At 31.9% G+C, this 20,252-nt stretch overlaps 2 protein-coding genes across 3 annotated transcripts; one reads left to right on the top strand and one right to left on the bottom strand.

Annotated features, from left to right (window-relative positions):
- Positions 1-67: 67 nt before the first annotated feature.
- Positions 68-17,635, bottom strand: LOC148303339 (ATP-binding cassette sub-family C member 10). 2 transcript variants are annotated; one of them, XM_088270139.1, is made up of 21 exons: positions 17,073-17,635; positions 15,960-16,604; positions 15,329-15,455; positions 14,155-14,322; positions 13,774-14,017; positions 12,635-12,899; positions 11,376-11,613; positions 10,753-11,021; positions 10,249-10,672; positions 10,009-10,131; positions 9,775-9,888; positions 9,066-9,245; positions 8,813-8,979; positions 8,139-8,729; positions 7,925-8,057; positions 6,989-7,162; positions 6,048-6,254; positions 5,078-5,309; positions 4,054-4,245; positions 2,805-3,036; positions 68-1,432 (listed from the first exon to the last, which is right to left on the bottom strand). In XM_088270139.1, the coding sequence occupies exons 2-21, from the start codon at positions 16,587-16,589 to the stop codon at positions 1,172-1,174; spliced, it is 4,971 nt and encodes a 1,656-aa protein (XP_088126265.1). In that variant the 5' UTR covers positions 16,590-16,604; positions 17,073-17,635; the 3' UTR covers positions 68-1,171. The 2 variants fall into 2 exon arrangements, with proteins under 2 accessions (XP_088126265.1, XP_088126264.1); XM_088270138.1 differs by having other exon boundaries at positions 17,229-17,635.
- Positions 17,636-17,662: 27 nt separating this feature from the next.
- Positions 17,663-19,704, top strand: LOC148303338 (coiled-coil domain-containing protein 97). The gene has a single exon (XM_088270143.1). It carries the CDS (start codon positions 17,736-17,738, stop codon positions 18,834-18,836), a length of 1,101 nt encoding a protein of 366 aa, XP_088126269.1. The 5' UTR covers positions 17,663-17,735; the 3' UTR covers positions 18,837-19,704.
- Positions 19,705-20,252: the final 548 nt, after the last annotated feature.

Raw genomic sequence — 20,252 nt, 5'->3', positions numbered from 1 at the left:
CATTTTATGACGTGATGAATATTTATTTTCCAAATTCTAATGAGGGGACCCAAAATAAAAAGATGTATTTATAAATTTATACTAAAATATTTATTGCATTAAAACGTTATTTTAGTGGATACTCGATGAATTTGTCACAATATGATATAAATTAGAGAGAGAAAAATATTGGTGATACATATATAAAAGAAAACTTATTTTTTAGGTTAAACTATGTAATTGGGAGTGGCCAAAATAATAGAAGAAAGCAAATTACAGTTTAACCTAAAAAATAAATGTACATATATATTATTTTGTCAACTGCAACAGCGAAATCTACATTGATATTCTTCTGAAATTCAGTCACAAAATTATGAGTTATAAATTGACTTTTATAATTTTTTTTTAAGTAATCGTATAGGTTCAAACCTATTCTGTCAAAACTTGATTATTTTTTCAAACGCAAATATCTTTTCTGGTAATAGTAGTAAATTAGAAAATTTGTGTGCATATGTATAACACAAGAACACAAATACTAATACTTTATTTAGATCTCGTTAAAACTTGTGTATTGCGACCAAAGATATAAAAGATCTCATTTGTGTGCATTTAAATACAAAATAAGTTTTATTTTTGGTCATTGCGTAAAATATTATTCAAGTCAAGTAAGAAAACAATAAAAGCTATCAAATTTACTAGGAACTCGAGTCAGCAAATAACGTTAAATATGTGGAAAGTAAATAATAATTTAAAAAATTATTTTATTCATTACACGTATATAAAGAGGATGCTTCCAATATTACTATGTACAAAGCGTATTTACAAAATTAAAATATCAGTCATAAATAAATATTTAAAAAAATCACTTTATCAACAAACGTTATCTATAATGACAAATGTTATTCGTAATATACACAAAATGTATAAGATTATACCTAATAATAAAATTAAAATATGATTTATTTGGAATGTCACTTTTCAATCATCTATTAAAAATCGTCTTAATATACCTTTTTTGTTGTAAATAATATTACCTACATAATTAAATTATATTTGTAGTATTAATTGCTGCTCTGTTGGATATATTGATCTGTAAAAATATCTGATAATTTAATTTTTTCAGTTCAAAATCAGAGAGCAAAAACTGCGACTATTTCAAACTGGTCACGTAATTAAAAATCATATCAATAATTTAATTGAAGTCATCAACCAATTCCTGATTGATCAGATGGTAAAAGTGTGAGTTGGGATTTCGTTTCAAATTATCGGGAGTATCGAATTCAAGAACTTGCCCATCTCCCATAACTAAGACTCTGTCAGAATCAAGAATGGTACTTATTCTATGCGCAATCGTTATGACGGTACTCTTGCGAAAAGAGCACCTTATTGTTTGTTGTATAAGTCTATCCGTCTCCTGATCCACATTGGCTGTAGCTTCGTCGATACACAGAACCTGAAAATAAAACAAGTAAAACTTTGATCTTGTGATTTATTTGATCACTTACAATAATACTGTAACGTCTAATGGTACTGGAACACTTATGATGAGGAAGACGGAACTTATAAGGGCGAGAAGAACAAAGCGACACCAATAAACAAAGAGCGAGCGCAACGTATTAAGTTTAACGGTGTTTCTAATCTGAGCACACAAAATTTTGTCCTCCACCCTTTATACACGATTTTAAAGGAGTTACATGTGGTGGGGACGATAATGTAAACAACTTAAAGTCGATGAACTGCGTCTCTTTGTTCTTCTCGCATACATTTATGAATACAATTTTGATACACAAATTCTTGTAAAAAATACACAAATTTGGAAGGAACAAGTACAGTAGAACTAATCCCGCTAATCAAACACACGTAATCCGAACGTCCCATTAATCCAAACATGCCCCTGAACGAAATAATTAGTTTTTTTATGTGACAAAAATACAAATTTCTAAAGGAATTAATGACTAAAGGGGTGAAAATAAGTGTATGTTGTCAAATTAATTAAAAAACTTAAATATTGATTAAATAGAGTACTTTTTTTTATACTTAGGTTTAACATCACATTACGTACAGTACAATGTAACTAGGCTAGCAAAACAATATAAAAAGTTAGTTTAAAAACTGTATTTTGTACTACATAAATGTTACGGCGTAATATTTGTAGCAACATGAACTATGACACCAAGCGCCTGCTAGGGGCAGGGCAGGGTGTACGCGGGGAATGTTTACGTTATATCCCTTATGAGACTAATGCAGATGCTGCACACACTTGTCATTGTACTGTCATGGCGACCTGTTGAATAAACCGATTGCATCCTAATTACGAGTTATTATTACCTATACCCGAGCCCCGTAATATACTTATTACAAGACAAACACTTGTCTTGATTGTCTTTTGATGCAGTGATGCAAAATAGAACACATACAATAACCAGTTTATACATATCGTATGAATACACAATAAAAAATAGGTGAATATATTTAAATAATAAATAAATTGTAAATAATATCTTTTCTATTTCTTCAAACCTTTATCCGCACTCCAATGGTGCATCATATAAACGCAGTGTTATCTTAACAGGTAAAAGAAGGGAGCCCTCCGCTTCAGGTACCAGTCCAGGGTAATATTGAATAAATATTAGAGTAAAAGAATCACTTACATTTATTTGATACCCCCTGGGAATCGAACCCGGGACCTCCAGAACGGTAGCCGAGCGTGCTAACCATTACACTATGGAGGCGGACTATTTCGAACTGGTCACAAATAATATAATTATAATAAGCATTGTACAGGTAACTAGTTGCCTCAACAGGGATAAAAGGTCAGCACTAACCTTGGCACTCTGCAAGATGGCCCGTGCTAGGCACAAGAGTTGCATGTGTCCCCGGGATAGGTCTGCAGCCGATGCCTCGAGTCCCCCTCTCTGCATTATGATGCTTTTGGCTCCACACTTCTCGATGGCATTCCACAACTCAAAGTCTAAATACTGGCCTAAGGGGTCTAAATTATGCCTGATAGAACCCTCAAACACAAAGGGCTCCTGGGGTATGATTGCTAGACGAGACCTGTGAAATGGAAAGAAAAATGGCAATGAATTATTGAAAATTTGGTCAGTAGGCAATAAATCTGGAACTTTATTGTCTAACCTTAACTAAAGTCCACGCGTGATCAAATGTGATCAGATGGATCACATTTGATAGCAATTGCATTTTTCACAACTAGTTCTACCCGACCACACATTTTTGTGGCTCAGTATGGTTGAATGGAAAAGAAATAAAATAAAAAGGAAACATTTCATAATGCTTGTGAAGCAATGGAAATATTAAAAATTTAGGAAACAAAATGTAAGTGAAAATATTGAAAATGTTAAGTTAAAGTTGAATAGTACACAGTCGGCTGTGAGATATGTTTAGTGTCACGTATGTTGCTGTTTGTTCAATAGATGGCACAGCCAATGCAGTAAAATAAAGTTCAGTTTGAAAAAAAAAACATATTTTTGTCAAAGATAAGAACAAATGCAAGTATATAAAAATATGCACATATTCGAATGCAATATTGTGTCGAAATTTTTCATCAATCGGTGAATAACTTTAGATTTAAGATTTTGGACAAATGAACGTTTTCACTTTTATTATTTAGATATTAATTCATTTTTGTTAATCTATGACTTAACTAATTTAAATATAAAAGATAATAACTTCCTTCAGACACCGATAAGTATTCACTGGCTAAAAACTGGAAATAAAATTTAATAACCTGTACAGATTGTAACCACATGCTGTAGTCTTTATTTCTGATCACGGAATAAATAATTTTCATTTGCATTTATAACACGATTATGATTAATATTTTATCTCAACTTGATATGAAACAACTATAGTACCTCTTTATATGAAAGTCATCATGAAAGTCTGATGTTCAGACTTTCATCTTCTTTCATTTACAAGATGTTTCATATAAAGTTAAGACAGGTAAAATATTGACATCTCATCTGTAGGGTGAATAATCCAGTGTCTGATTTAAAAATATATATTAATATGATCATGATAAGTGTGTTTATATTTATTCCATGATTTTCTAACCTCAATGTGTTTAGAGGCAACTGACTTATGTTTACAGAATCTATTGTGATAGATCCACTGTACAACTCGCACAATCGGAATAGAGCGGCTAGTAATGAACTCTTCCCCGCTCCTGTTCTCCCAACAACGCCAATTTTTTCAGTGGGAACCGAGTCAAAACTGACACCCTTCAAGCTAGGAGATAGATGATTCCTAAAACGAATAAACATGTGAAATATAATAATAAAAATGTAATAACACAAGTGCTATTTAACCTTTCCCGTACTGATCATCCAAAATTACTTGTGATCCAAAGGTGGGTACCAAAAGACCCCAGTTTATATTTGTATGGAAATCATGGTACTAAAGTACTATAGTTGTCTCGCTCCCTCGTTATGGTAGAATGAAAGAAATAACATGTCGCTAGCAGATAAAAAATTAACATGATGATATATAGGCACGTAGATCTCGCAGTACCGACTGATTTTTTTAAAAACATGAGCATTGTATCAAAACAATATTTCGAAACATTTAACAATTTCAAATTATCTTCTTTTGGTGTAGGCTTTGTGGCCTGTTTTTAAAAGGGATTAGCCTCCCGATCGATAGCTGTTGATCCATCTCTTTGGTGGTCTGCCCGGAAGTCGTATACCTTGGAGTTGGCCGTACAGTACAATGTGGGGGAGTCTGGATGGTTCCATTTTCCTTACATGCACATACCATTGTCTCATTTGTTAACTTCCCCACATAACGCATAAAATAATCTATTTCGCATATTTCCCTTATCCTAGTGTTCCTTATTCTGTCTCGTAGACTCTTGCCAGATATGCTTGTTAGAGTCTTCAGTTCTGACACTCTAAGCGCGTTTTTTGTGCCAACGGTAAAAAAGGGAAATTTTCCCTTAGTTTTATTTTTAAGAAAACATAAAATATGGAGTAAGTAACTCTCATAATACTAAAGTTATCGAAGTAAAATTCATATGGGGCATTTGAATCCCTCTGTTAGATCCGGCTAGGTTAATACTGGTATAGAAATAAATATTTACCTATATTTCATAACAACTTGATTGAAACTAACTATTCCCATATTGGGCCATCCGTAAGGCGGGGGGACTTGTCTAGACAGAGAGTCAGATTCCTCGGGCTCTATTTGTCTAATATATTCCCCGACTCTTTCTACTGCTATCATTTCCCTTTCAGTTTCTGTGAATGCGTTGATTACTCCTCCGAGCAGTGATGTCACAGTCAGCGCATAAGATATTGCGAGACCTACTAAACCTGAAAGCAAATACAAATATATATATGTACTTTTTTTTGTGTTCTACAAATTTATATTACATATTTAAAAAGTTAAAAAAAATCAAAGCATAGGCCGCCTCCGTAGTGTAATGGTAAGTGTATTTGGATACCAAGCTTAAGGTCCCAGATTTGATTCCAAGAGGGATCAAAATATGAATGTATTTTTTTACTTAAATATTTAATCTTATATTACCCTCATATATTGCCTTCATACAATAAAAGTTTAAATAAACATTGTGTAAATTTAATGCAGTGCTCTATGCACCATTGGGTGCGGATATAGGTCAGTAGTAGTGTAATTGTATCACTATAGACTTTCATCAAAATATATTAAAACATTGTTGTCGGGCAGTTTTTTTTATCAACCCTGACCCTAATTAGTATAATGATTAGGATCGTATACTAATCACAAATAGCCGCAAACCCAATTCTAATCTGTACAATGTTCTTTGACGTCTGTCAAAGAACATTGTACAGCAATATAAAAAGTACATTGTACAGCACTCTATCAAAAGTAAGCAAACAGAATGCTTATAAGCGTCTCCCGCTCTCTACTGACAGTATGTAAAAAGACACTTTTAAGCATTTCCCGCAAACAATGTGTTAATAAAACACATCACGGATTACTATGCTGTGTTACTTTTACTTCTCCCTGAATTTTTAAAGAAATTATGGCGTTGATCATTTAGGCTGACAATTTTTCTTATGCATCATTACCAGCATCCACGACATCCAGATTCCTTTGCGCCACGGCTACGACAGCGGCGCCAGCCAGCAGCGCGGCCCCCATCAGGCGTAGACGCAGACCCAGCCACTGTGCAGAGGCGGCCCCACTGAGCCCTGCCCGCTGCGAGCGCTCTACCAGGTGGTCGCCCCCGCGTGACCAGTGCTCCATGCGGGACAGCGCCCGGATCATGGTGGACCCTGGGAAGAGACCACAGATGTTCAGCAAAGATTCAATATCTCAATGTTAGGTTAGAATATATAATCAAAGAATATCGACTGTTAATTCGACTTCTCAGAAGCCGCATTTAAAGTGCTATACACTTATTAAATAATAATTTTGGTATACCTACTATTACATAATAATTGCATGGAATGAAGTCTTGGCAATATGTCAATGTACATTATTATCTAACAAAGTCATAGAGCTTCAAATATATTTCAAGAAGCCATTTGTCACAGTTGCTAAGAAAATATAAAGAATAATCTTGATAACAATCCCTTCCGAGGGTTCAACATATTCTAAATATTGTTGGATAATATAAATTTTATTCATTGTATTTCTTAGATTTTCAAAGACGTCCGCCTCCGTAGTGTAATGATCAACTCGTTCGGCTACCTTACTGGAGGTCCCGGGTTCGATTCCCAAATAAATATAAATGATTTTTCACTCTAATATTTATTCAATATTACCCCGGACTGGTACCTGAAGCACAGAGCTGATCACCTTTCATGTACTAAAGATCAAGATAACACTGCTTTTATATAATGGAGTGCCCTATGCACCATTGGGTGTGGATAAGGGTTTAAAGAAGTACATTGATGGTGTTCTTCTCGGTTAATATACTGTGTGTCTTCAGCATTTCTTGGCAAAACAAAACAAGAAATCAAAGTAATGAGAATATTTAACAACCATTAATATTTCAATAAGTTACCTTCTAAGGTATTGTTGAAATGTGAATATATAGGAGAAAGTGTCACACTCGATAGCCTCTTCAGTTCTCTAGATGTCAGCCTGTAACGGTGCTGCAGCCAGTGGTAGATTGGTATGAGTGGAACTATCACCAGACATACCCACGGCAGACCATATGCAGTAACAATAATGGAACCTAGAAAAATAAACATAAAGGTACTACAAAAATAATTCTGGTCCAAACTACATTTAGTTCCTATACATACTAACATGAACATTAATCTATGATCGGAAATAGACAAGAAGACTCCAAAAAAATATTTCAAAACCCTAAATATTGAAGTTAGGGGAGATTATATGGGAAAATATATATTCTTAAAACAATTTTTCATAATAGGAGTTAAATGCGGTCAAATAAATACTTTGAAAATTTAATTATAGTAAATTATTACTGTGTATGAATTTATGAAAGTCATGGGAGTAATACGAGTATCTTGAGTGGGCCTAACGCTAGACTCAGTAATAAAATACAGGATAAGAAGTACATATTTCATTTTGATAAACCAAGACACTTATTATTTGTATTTGTAATAAAAACTGTTTAAATTGATAAAATTAAATAACAACTAACCGTAACGTCGTAACCGTACTGTTTTGTCGTAACCGATATTATCAGACTGGTGTAAACTAGCCTGATGATGTCGGTTACGAAGAAACCCGGTTGCTTGTCGAATAAAATTAATGTTGGAAAAACTATATATGCATGTAGTTCTTATTTTATTCTACAAAATACAATTCCACCAAGAAAAGTTTGTACAAAACTTATGTTCAAATTAATTCTGCAAATATTTTAAGAGATTTCCATGATTTCATGATGACAAAACAAAATGATTGTTAAAAGTAAATATTCACAGCTTTAATTGATTAAGTAAAATTCTTAAATAAAAATTATACACACCTATTACTCCAAATACTTGTGCAAGTAAAATATTCATAATAAAAGGAAGTGAATCGTCCACGGTGTATGTATCTGATGAAAACCTATTCAGTAAACGTCCAGCGGGTGTTATATCAAAGAATTTCATTTTACCCTGAAATTTATCAGTATATTTAATTAAACCGAGCAAATATAATATTCTATGCAATGAGAAGATTTATTTTAATTTGAATACCTTGATAACAATATCCAAAAGCGATTTATGAATAACAACTGCAGCGTGGATTCCGCCATAAGCAAACAGAAAGGCTCTTATAAGTGTGAATATCGAATTCAAAGCAGCAAATCCAGCATAAAAAGACAAATAAAATGATACACTGTTATTGGTGACATTGTCAGATGGAACTTGAATACTATTTCCAAGTATATGATCCGTATTTAGGATACTTTCAGTTGCGTTCCTTTTTATCCTGGCAACTAGATCACTCCAAAGGGCACCTGTTATATCCATCATCAAATCACTCATGTCGGTGGCATCACGTTTGGTCATGTTTTTGATCTGATTGTCAATATGGTTACCATGAAAATATGAATTGTTTTCAATGGTAGGAAATTCCACTAAGTTTTCATTGACATTTGATGTAAAATTTGTAACATTACTAGGTGTCATCGCATTCACCCAATAGGAGAGCCATAAATCAGTCGTGTTCCGTGAAATTTGCATTAATAACAGCGACATAAGTGTCGCCATAGCTAGCCAATGTCCGACACTTTTCCAATATAATGAAACTACCCAAAAGTCAACACTCCCGACAGCTTTGTTTTCCTTAAAAAATGACAACCAAATTCAATTTAAATTAATAAACAATGTATTATTATTTTAAAACTCAATCAAATTCACAATTGTACCTCATCCATCATAGTGTTATGGGAATTATCACTCTTTAAAGACACATTATCCATCGCTGAAGAGTTTGCCACAGGACCACTACTGCACGATGCTTCAGTGTCGCTGTATTCAAAATCACTGGTAGGAAAATATTCATCCAGTTCGTCCAATATTATTTTGGGTGAACCTAAAAGTACATGCAACATCAATTCATGCAACATGTAAATAAACTATTTAAAACGTTTTAAGCATATACTGACAGAAATAACAAACCTTGTTTTTTTATTGTTCCGTGATCCATAACAATTACATGATTTGCCTGCGATACATACTGCAACGCATGTGTCACAAATATCCTCGTTTTATATTTCAAATGTCCTATGATGCATTTGCGGTAGATATGCGATCCGACTTTAACATCAACAGCTGATAAAATGTCATCCAACAAGTACACTAAAATCATTTAATAATACAAACATTACAATTATATATTATTATTTTATTATTTGGAAGAACATATCTTTAGTTAAAAATTAAACTCATCATTGGTGTGGTGTATTCAAACACTTCATGGGCTAATTTTAAATATAAAATTGAATTATTTTAACACAAATTCCACATCAGTACCATAGTAATTCTTAGCACATACACAACTCAGAGCCCTGATGAGGGCCTTTACTTTTATCGCTTGAAGAAGTGATCAATCAGAATAACAGTTCAGGGAGGCAGGTGAAGGTCGTGTAGCCCTTCGAGGGACTCGTATATATACTTTGTTCAACTAACACAAGCATTTTATTTTTCTTAATTGATAGTAGGCACCATTTGTAAACCACTAACTACATTCTATTCTTCTGTGTGCAAGACTAATCAATTTGACTTTATAAAAGGTCAAGTTGATACTGCATACCCATTAAGCACTATTTGGGTGCACATAAGGTAAAATAAAAGTTTAATATCAGTAATAAAATTATATATAAGTCACCTTGTTTATCTTGATATACAGCACGTGCCAGCGCTATTCTAGCGGCTTGTCCACCACTTAAAGCACTTCCTCCTTCACCGACGCAAGCATTGTTACCCAGAAGAGCAATGTCTTCTGCAATAGAAAAAAATAATTTAAAAGAGTGAATTAATTATTAAATTTGGGTATATTTCATGTGTAATAACAACCAATATAGTATATAAGGCAGGAAAACAATATGTTAAGTGACCAAACCTGTTAGACCGCATACATTGATGATAGTCCTGTATTTTGATTCTTCGTATGCTTTTCCAAATAAGATATTATCTTTAATGGTACCCCTTTGTAGCCATGGTTTCTGACTGGCATAGCCAAATCCTGTAGAAATGGATATGATATAATAAAGCAATTTAATATTACTATTATAAAGGACACTTAGGTCAGAATGGGTTATTATGATATATATAAAAAAATGGATTATAAGAAGTAACTTGCCTGTTTTGGTATCTGTAGTAGAGATTTCCCCCTCAGTTTTTATCATTTCAGCGAGGATGGCATTCAAAAGTGATGTTTTTCCACTGCCAACTTTACCTACGATACAAACCAAATCGCCACGCTTGATATGAAAATTCAAATTAACTAACATGAATGGGTGTTCTATATCCATATTCGAGTTATCTGATATTGAGGCTTCGATAGAAGAATCTCCTCTTTGGATGTTCTTGTACTTTGAATGAGAACTTAATTTTCGCTTTGATTTTTCAGGTTTTATTGAAATTTTAATATCATCAGGTTTTGAATTGTCATCCATTTTTGTAGCCCATCTAAAGGTTGCATTTTGCATGCATAAAATTACATCTTTATTATTGTCTTCATCATCCAAGATGTTATAGAAGAGGTCTTCGTTCATATCTTCTAACTGAAATTATACAAAAATAATGAAATGAAATTAGAAGATAAAAATATTATTCTAACAATTATTAAGTCAATATAGCTTACATCTAGCAATCTTTGTATTCGTTTGGTTGATACCCACGCCTCCGTTATTCCATTCAAAACCCAAGGAAACGCATTAAGTGGTGAAATTAGCATATTTAGTAATGCAATCGTTGTGAATACAGTTGCTGCAGTTAGTTGATTTCCAAGAAGGGCATAAGTTGACAGAGTTAGTGCCGTGACAATAACTGGTGTTGTCGCCCATAGAAAGACACATATCGCATCCAAATATTTACGACCCTTTAGATATTTAATTTCCTTTGATCTTATATCTGCAAATTAAATAAAAAACAACTTTGTTTAATATCTTTGGTAAAATCATAATTTTTGTATTATTCTGTTTAATGATCACAAATCAGACATTAGTTCTTACCTATAACATAAGAATTTAAAATTGATTGAAAATTAAAGATTCAAGTTCCCACAATGTGAGCGTGATAATATATGTGTGTGAAATATGAAGCCTAAGAACTGATCTATACAATGGTGGATACTACTTATTTTTGAAGAGTAATTGATAAATGAAAAAGATATTTTTATTATTTTATTGGTCTGTGATTTATTTTTAAAATATCATTTAGTGTCAAATTGAAAAATTAAATTCATAGTACAAAATACGGCATTACCTGCAATTTTATCAACAAAATGGTCTTCCCAAACATGAAGTTTTATAGCTCTGATTCCTCTGATAATTTCCGTCATAAGACTAACTCTTTCGTCTTTATGGTACATCAGATTAGTACTTAACTGTCCTATTTTATTAGCAATACATTTATTTATAGGTATTAAAACTATGCTGAACACAAGTCCAGCGAGAAAAGAGATTCCAACTTGCGTGTGAAGCAAAAACAGAGTTACCCCAAGCTGAAAAATAAATTAAAATATGATTTAATCACCATTATTTTCTAACATTTCAACGAATCTATTATATATTGTAACTTCATAATAATTATTAAAGGTTTAAGAGACGGGTGCCGCTAAAATCTCTGATGATTTTTTTCTTCTATTGTAATAAGTTAATATTTAAAAAAAAGCAAGAAAATTTGTACTATCCTTATTGAAATCAGGGAGAAAGATATAAAGTATTTACACTTCTTATTTTCAAATAGTAGGTAGGTTTTTTGTTGTTGTTATTATCTGTTTTGTATTTTATGTACAAAAATAATGTTAATACATTGTTGTCGGGCGGTTTTTACATCAACCCTTACCATAATTGTACTCAAGATAGTCTTCCTATACTAACCACAAGTAAATGCAAATACAATTCCGATTTACACAATGTTTTTTGGCATCTCTCGCGCTCTATCTCAATCAAACAAATAGAATGCTTATAAGCGTCTCCCGCTTGGTAGAGAACCAATAATCAAGGATGGAAATAACTATTTAAATAATACATATAACGATAATAAAAATACAAAAATGTAATAATACCATATGACTTGAATGATATTGTGAAAAGATATTGTAAAAAAAATTCTTGAAAAAAAAAATACAAATGTAAAGTGAAAAATTAAATAATATTTTCAAATGGTTACTAAAATGAAAATAAAAACATTGTATGTAAAAGGAATATCATTATTGAATATAATTTCCATGATATAAATATACAGCTTAATGATTTCATATTTTATTTATTGTTTCGGCATTAACTTTGTGGTAAGACATGTTACAATGATTAAAAAAAAGTGTTTTCTTTAATCATTGTAATGATTTCATATTCAAATTTTTTATTAACGCATTGATCTTATTGTAAATTATACACCATTAATTTTTTGTTCATAAAAAGTATGTGTATTAATAATGTTAATGAACATATGAAAATTATTATTTCATTTCAAGAAAGATTTAAAATTAGTACGAGTAGTGATTGAAATAGTAAAATTACCTGTAAAGGTATGCTCCATATGGCGTGAAAACTGGGACAAGAGTTTACAATTCTGTCCGTATCTGTAGACATAAAGTTTGTTACTTCTCCAACACTGAAGTTCTTACTCAGTTCAGTCTTCGTAACGGATAGTGTCTTCCGGAATACTGTCGTAATAATAGCCGCTCTCAATTTCAGGCTAACCAATGCCATTTGGAAATTAAAATGCGATTCGCAAAAGGCTCCTAAAAGGGCTGATGATAATAGACCGCCAGCAAAGAGGTATCTAAAAAAATATTTATAACATGTTCACATACATACTACTCAAAGCTGATACTGGTGTATCAAAGACAAAGACACCAAAGTCGAAATCTAAGTGCACATAAAGCTTTTCTTTTGCTTTTAAAAATGAAACTTTGAATTAGTAGGAAAAAGAGTGGCTGTAATATTTTCTCTGTCAATAATGGTTATTTTTATGTAAATATAAAAACAATATTTTATTTGAATTGGATTCAAAGATCACATATAGAGATTGTTATAGCACATATAAAGGTAAAATTATAAACATGAAATATGTTTTTACTACTGTGATTTATAAAAAAAATGTATAACAATGTATTGTTTAGTTAATTTTTCGGAAACACGAAAAACCGCCTCACAGGCTAGGGGTTGAACTGGGTTTTGTTCAGAAACATACTTGGAAATTTTGTCAGTATATGGCCTAAATTATTTCGTTTTGTTTGATATTTTGCATGCTTAGCAGTAAACAGATCCGATAAGTTTTATTAAACAAACAAAAACCTCATTACGCATGCAAAAATGTATTTTGTATCCCCTACTATGTATCTATGATGACAATTTTCTTTAATAACAAATTAACAATGTTATTTATCAAACATTGTCATCATAGATATATAAAACGTGTTACAAGAATCCTGTTTGTATCGAAGTTGTGTTGACTCTTCTAACAGCGGATGCTGACAAACATCTGCTCACAGCACATTATTATTCCATTGTTACCTTGGTATGACAACACAACATTTTAAATACACTCAAAATTCGCCAAGTGAATTCGTGACTCGGTCTTTGTAAATTTTGGCTTAGGCTTTTGAAAATTTCAAGGAGTACGTATTTATATCATAATATCATAGTAAACTCACCCCATTTCAGCTTCCACTGAGCTATCTTCAACATAATTCACTAATTTGTTTAAGAGTAAAGGTCCGGCAAAACCGCATACATCAGAGAGCAGCTTTAAAATCCCGATAGTATAAAATTCGAAACCAAAACACTTATGCAGTGCTTTGAATAGAGATACATTAAACTTTTTCCTAGGCGGCAACACTTCAATTTTAGGTAAAGAAGATCTTCCTCCCGAATGTTCACCCAGAGAGCCGTAGCTTCCTGTAATTTGTAAACAGTTTACTGATATTGGTATGTCTATTATCTTGTGCACAATTAATAACTTATAATTGTATAAATATATTGATACCTGATAACTTATGATAATTTCAGATATAAATAAAATGATCCATATTTACCTCCACTTCTTCTAGGACTTGGAGTTTCTTCAGCAACAGTATCAGAAGATCTGTACTTGTCGACATTGCCGATCAGAGCTTTTTCCATTTTACTATTAATAATGCTGCAAGAAATATCTACAGGTAAGTCAAAGAGATCGTCAGGATCCTTTAGTTTTCTTTCCAACCCTGAAATTTTACAATAAGAAAATTTGTTTTTAGGTGTATTAAAAAAAGTTTTAACAAAAATACAATTAGTTAACAGGATAATTAAAATACATTAAAATTATTTTTTACAAATTGAAGATATTATCAAAGCAAGCCATTAAGTACCAAATGACTTGTTTGTTAAATAACTCACTAAGTAAATAAAAATCTTCAAACTTGAGATTAGTATCTTTTATGGACATGATCACAATTTTTTTGCTTATATATGAAAAATTATGTCCGACAAATAGCCACTTCTAGCACTAACACAAGGTTCGGCTAATTTTTAGGCATTAACTGTGATGTGGTGCTGCATTTCTGTACAATTAATGTTGGCTTTTGATTGGCACGAGATCGAAGTTTGATTTCTACAACTTAAACACAACAAAAACTGGTGGAATTAAATTAGCGATCTGGTTCACCAAATGGCCAAATGATATTGCCGAATTTTAAGATAAAAATGCCCAGAAAATAATTGAGGTAAAATAGTCATAAAATGATGAATGTGTATAATAGTTTTATGTTTAAAGAGAGATAAGTTTGACATCTTGTAGTATTATTTATATAAATAGTATAATTGGTAAATACTAATAAATACGGGTCTATTCAAACAATGATTGGAAAAAAATATGGTTCATTAAACTTTCATTACTATTTTCATAAAAATAAAACAAATGTGTAAATAGTACATGAAATTGCAGTGAATTACCTAAAAATAATTTTACATTTCATATATGGGTATGATTTTGTAGTTTTGTACTTTAACTGCTTGTCTTTTTCCTAAGAATTCAATCTGAGATCCTTAATTTATGTCATCTGTATTTCATCAAATATATTTTACTCATAGATCTAATAGTCTTGACTGTAGGACTGATAACTTGATTTTATATAATTAGTGATCAGATTGACACCGCATCAATCTAATGTGCCGTATAAATCTAAGGCGCCCTATGCAGCATCTAGGTGCGGAAAGCGGTGAAAAAATTACCTCGTAAAAACAGTGGTTCCACCCAGTGAAATAATAATTTAGAGACAGGTGTAACTCCAAGCATTGCAGTACCCAATGCGCCTTCATCTTCAATAAAGCCGTATAAGAGCGGTTGTTGCTCTCCAAACTGAAAGTATGTAAATGTACAAAATAAAACAAAAACAGTTAACTTGTCATACAATAATATTTCAATTGAAATATTTGTGGTTGTCAAACCACAAGACTTCTTTTGTGTGAAATAAGATTTTTAAATGTTGCATAATTTGAAATAAGATTGTTATAAAGGTCACTAAGTAGTAACTCGTATAAAAAGATATGCTATAAATATTATATAAAATACTAAAACACCATTTTACATGAAAACATTAAAAAATTATACAAAAAAAAAGACTTATACATCCTTAATTAAGTAAAATGAATAAATATTAAGTGTAAATCTCTCTCCAAGCACGAGAGCTTAGTATCTTTTTAGGGGAGGTACAGCGTAACTAGTATAAGATTTTTATTAATAGATATGTGTAGCTAATGAATAAAATTGTAATACTTTTGGAACTATATTAAACAAAAAATAAAAATACATTGTTTAAAAACAGATTATGTATATAGAAATTTGAAAGATATTTAACAGTACCTGCGAATATTGAGAGCCTACAAGACATGGTGAGTAGTATGTAGGGCTTGTGATTCCTTCAGATGGCAATAGTGTAACAGCGTACAAAATTTGTAAAATTAATACTATTAATTCAAGCACATATGACTGTTTGAGTAATATCAGAGTTCGTAGCGATATAACACTTAATACGGCAGTCAAACTCCACAACACAAGCACTATTATGGGTCCGCGTGGACTGATTCCCAGTCTATGTCTAAGTGCCAGGATAAAGGCGAAGTGAACAATCCATGTGAGGCATTCTGTTCCAGTGGTGAAATAATCAATGGCCAATGCATGATTTTCAATATTCTGTATTACAGTGTAGATTTTAATCACTGGAATTATGGCTAAACACAGCGTAAAAAAAGATCTTGAATTGATGGCAATCTCTTGAACTCTCCCTCTAACTACCCAGTGAACCTGCTTGCCGACGTAGTATCCCGATGTAATAGCCAGGAGGAATAGAATGGGTATGTGAAGGAACAGCCTTTGGAAACAATAGCCCATATCGTGAGTAACGGGATTCCACGGATGGATGCCACCCGGCCCGCACATATCTTCCCACCTCCATTGCACTCCGTTTAAAGATTGAATTAGTGTCTCCAACATGTTTAATAAACCGTTCTGGAATCATAAAACATTTTGGTGTTGTTAATTAGAAAGATACACAATATTTATGGCCTTAGAATTTACACAAAATAATAGCTGTTTGATAAAAATGAGCAGAAAACTATAAAAAAAAATTGTGTTGTTTAATTATAAATTGAGGGTAAATAACTAAGTATTACACAGCTCAATATGTGAATATTTAATGAACTATAGTAATGGAAAAAATATTAATCGAAATAAATTATTTAAAAAAATAATCAAAACAATAATTTAAAGAAATATAACAAAACATTTAAATAATGTAACTAATATTTGTTGAATTCATTGGTTCTTCGGATTTCATGATGTGATATACAATAAGTATCTGATATTAAATTATTGTTCTTTAATTTTCTCATGACGAATGAGAATGATGATTCATTATTAATATAAAATGACAATGATTATTTACGTGTTTTCTGTATTTATAAAATAGCCACTTACGTTTTGCGTACTTTTTTTAACACATATTCTTCAAAACAAAGTTCTAATGACGTAATCATTCAATACTTGGTGATTTAACAATTTTATTTTATTTATAACACATTATATGTGAACCTGAACAGTTGTAATAAATAAATAACGCAGATGTACTCATACCTCAATAAATTGAAATCAATTCACTTATGCACATTTTTGTCTTAAATATTTTTTTAGCATATTAGTTTGCACTATTTCACACTTTTTTATTTATTTGAATTGCATTTAATTTTATTGCGATCGCTGAAAGCTAATGTCAGCCAAGTTTTTGGTTATGAGTCAAAATTCATTTTGACATTTCGCGAATTTGTTGCGCGCGTCGTGTGTCACGTCTGTCACTCGGTCGGATAATTTTAGCCAAAATCGAACATTTTATAATCCATATGTACTTTGAGAGGTGATTCTGTATCCACTTTACTACACTCTATTCTTATTTCTGTTAGTGATACCCAAAGTGAATTAATTCGATCGGAAACAACACCAAAAACTCAAATGTGCACAACAAAAAGTCCTTATCGTTATTCGTTAGTTCCTGTTAGTTTTCGCTAGCTGGCAGTAGTATCGATGCGCTGGTAATGTAGATAACATTATTTGTTAAATTTCTTCGCGCCATTATTCAACAACGAAATGGAAGCAAACCCACCGCGTGTACGAGATATATCGGATGATTCTGAATCCGAGCTACATAAAAGTGACTCGACTTACACTACAGAAATTGGGGAATCTCATCCAATTGATGACATCATCGATTATTTGATACATAAAAATCAAATATGTTTTAAAAGTCAGCAAATAGGCGAAACCGATCTTTCAATTCAAGAGAAGAAACACATAGCCGTCGAAGTTTTCAAAAAAGATAAATCTTTATTTTTAACCAGATTTGGACCACATCTAACAGAAAACCACCTACAATATTTCGAAGTGTTAGCTACTGAAGACTACGAATTGAAAACTATAATCTCGCAATTACAAAATATACTTTGTGACAAAAATAAAAAACTTGTTTCTAAAAATCGGAGATTTGAAGCACTTAATAAAATGATTAAAGAAAATTCTTATTTTAGTGAAAAGGAAATGATGAAACGAAATCCTTTGCTCTATGACCAATTGATAGGACAGTATTTATCCGAAAAAGAGAAATGCGAACGTGATAATATTGACACTACTAATATTACTCTTCTAAATGTTATTCTAGAAAGTATGGACAGACGCGATTTGAAAGATATTTTAGATAAACAGAAATTAAACGAAGATCGTCAATTAAAAGAGAACTCTTCCGATGATGAGAGTACAGATGACGAAGCTGAGAGAGCACAAGCGTCAAATTGGGGAGAATATGAAAAACGGACGAATATTCCACCAAAACGTATAAAACAAAAACAAACACCTTTGTTCGTTACGGCTCCAGAAAGGGCTTTACTCCGCGAGGAATTTGTCCAAGAGATGTACCGAAGTTTTATAGCCGGGGAAGATGAAAACATAGACTACGAAGCCATTGACAGCAATAACGAGTTCGATTGTTTGGATGTTCGAGGGCAGGATGAAGAAGAGCATTACTTCGATTCTGAAACTCCAGAAGAAATAGAAATGAAATCTGATTCTTCGAGTAATAATGAAATTGATAAACAGAAAGCTGATTCTAAAGAAGAAAGCGAAGACGAGTTAGATGTTTATATGGATCACCTTAGTAAACATCCTACTCTAAATAATATTTCCCAAGTTTTATGAATCTATACTTTATGCTATCTATTCAATTATCTAATTTTCCAGTTAGTACCAAGTATACATTTATTTCTTTTATGTCGTATTTACATACAGATAATTTTTTTTGCCCACGTGGCATCTCATTTTATTGTATTTGAACATTCACTGTCTTTTGCATCCAGATATTTAATAAAATCTTGAAAAACTTCCGTTGTGTTATTCCGTGCCTTTGTTATACGTTATATTGATTTTTTATAAAGATTTTTCAATTAATATCTCAACATAGATGAAGAGATGGAAGTCTGACCATTTACAGGGTTTACGACCTGTCATAGGCTGGTTAAAGTGATTACTTTATACACGTGTGACATTTACCATTGTACTCATGATCGCCAACCACGCTATTCAAATTTAAAAAGTTACATTTATGCTTAAATTGGAAACATCTTCCGCGTGCTACTTCTTCTGTGAGAAGTTTTTTTTTTATAGCAGTTATTTTCTTGAAATGTATGTTACATTCTTCCCGAATTATTTTTCATACTAGGAGATGCCTGAAACATCATTTAATTTTTCTTATATTAGATTCTTCCCGAATTATTTAACATATTAGGAACGCCTGAAAATATTTTACTATATTAAATTTTTATATCTAAAGGTTTCTGCTAATAAAAATACTTATTTTTACCAAAGATGTCGCTGAAAAAGTATCACGCAAAAATGTTTTCAATTGAAGTATCAATATAACTTCCGAAATTTGAGTCGTTTGAATCATTAATGTCACACTTGTATAAAATGATCACTTAAACCAGCGATTGACAGGTCGTATACTCTGTAAATATCCAGACTTCCATATTGTTCTTCACCTAGAAGATGAAGAACAAGAATCACCAAAAAAAAAGACCATCCAAATAATTCCTAAGTGGAGGAAAATCTAGAATTTTTATGCAAAATTTTGGACACGTTCGAAGTGTTTTTTTTATGAAAAATTTACGTTACATGGTACAATGTACTTGTTTTATGAAATACACGCATATTAAAATATTATTAAGTTATATACCATAAAATGATGTGCATTCGGAATTCCAGAGAAACTAATTAAGGAAATCGTTGATAATCACTTCTTGACAAACGTGTCGAATGGTGAATGACGAATGACGATATAAGTGGGTAGATTTGTTAGCTCGGTAATCCATTCGAGCTAAGTAGATCTAATTCTCAAAAATAAATGCATAGGAAAATTTAAGAGAAATTGAGAAAAGGCCTGTTGTTTTAATTAAGTCATTTTGTTTATTTTCATAAACGAAATTGACTTTTTTAATAAGTGGTTTCACTTTACCATAGCAATACCAATATTATGTCTACATAGGCTTGTTGTAAAGCCTCCATAAATACTAGAACTTCCCACTAAGAAGAATGAGAATGGTGTTTAAAAAAAAAACT

This window comes from Brachycentrus maculatus, unplaced genomic scaffold (assembly GCF_059751285.1).
Source record: "Brachycentrus maculatus isolate JH-2025_06_01 unplaced genomic scaffold, ASM5975128v1 h1tg000372l, whole genome shotgun sequence".
NCBI lineage: Eukaryota > Metazoa > Arthropoda > Insecta > Trichoptera > Brachycentridae > Brachycentrus > Brachycentrus maculatus.
The sequence above is the reverse complement of the archived record's forward strand: the minus strand, read 5'-3'. Positions and strand labels throughout refer to the sequence as shown.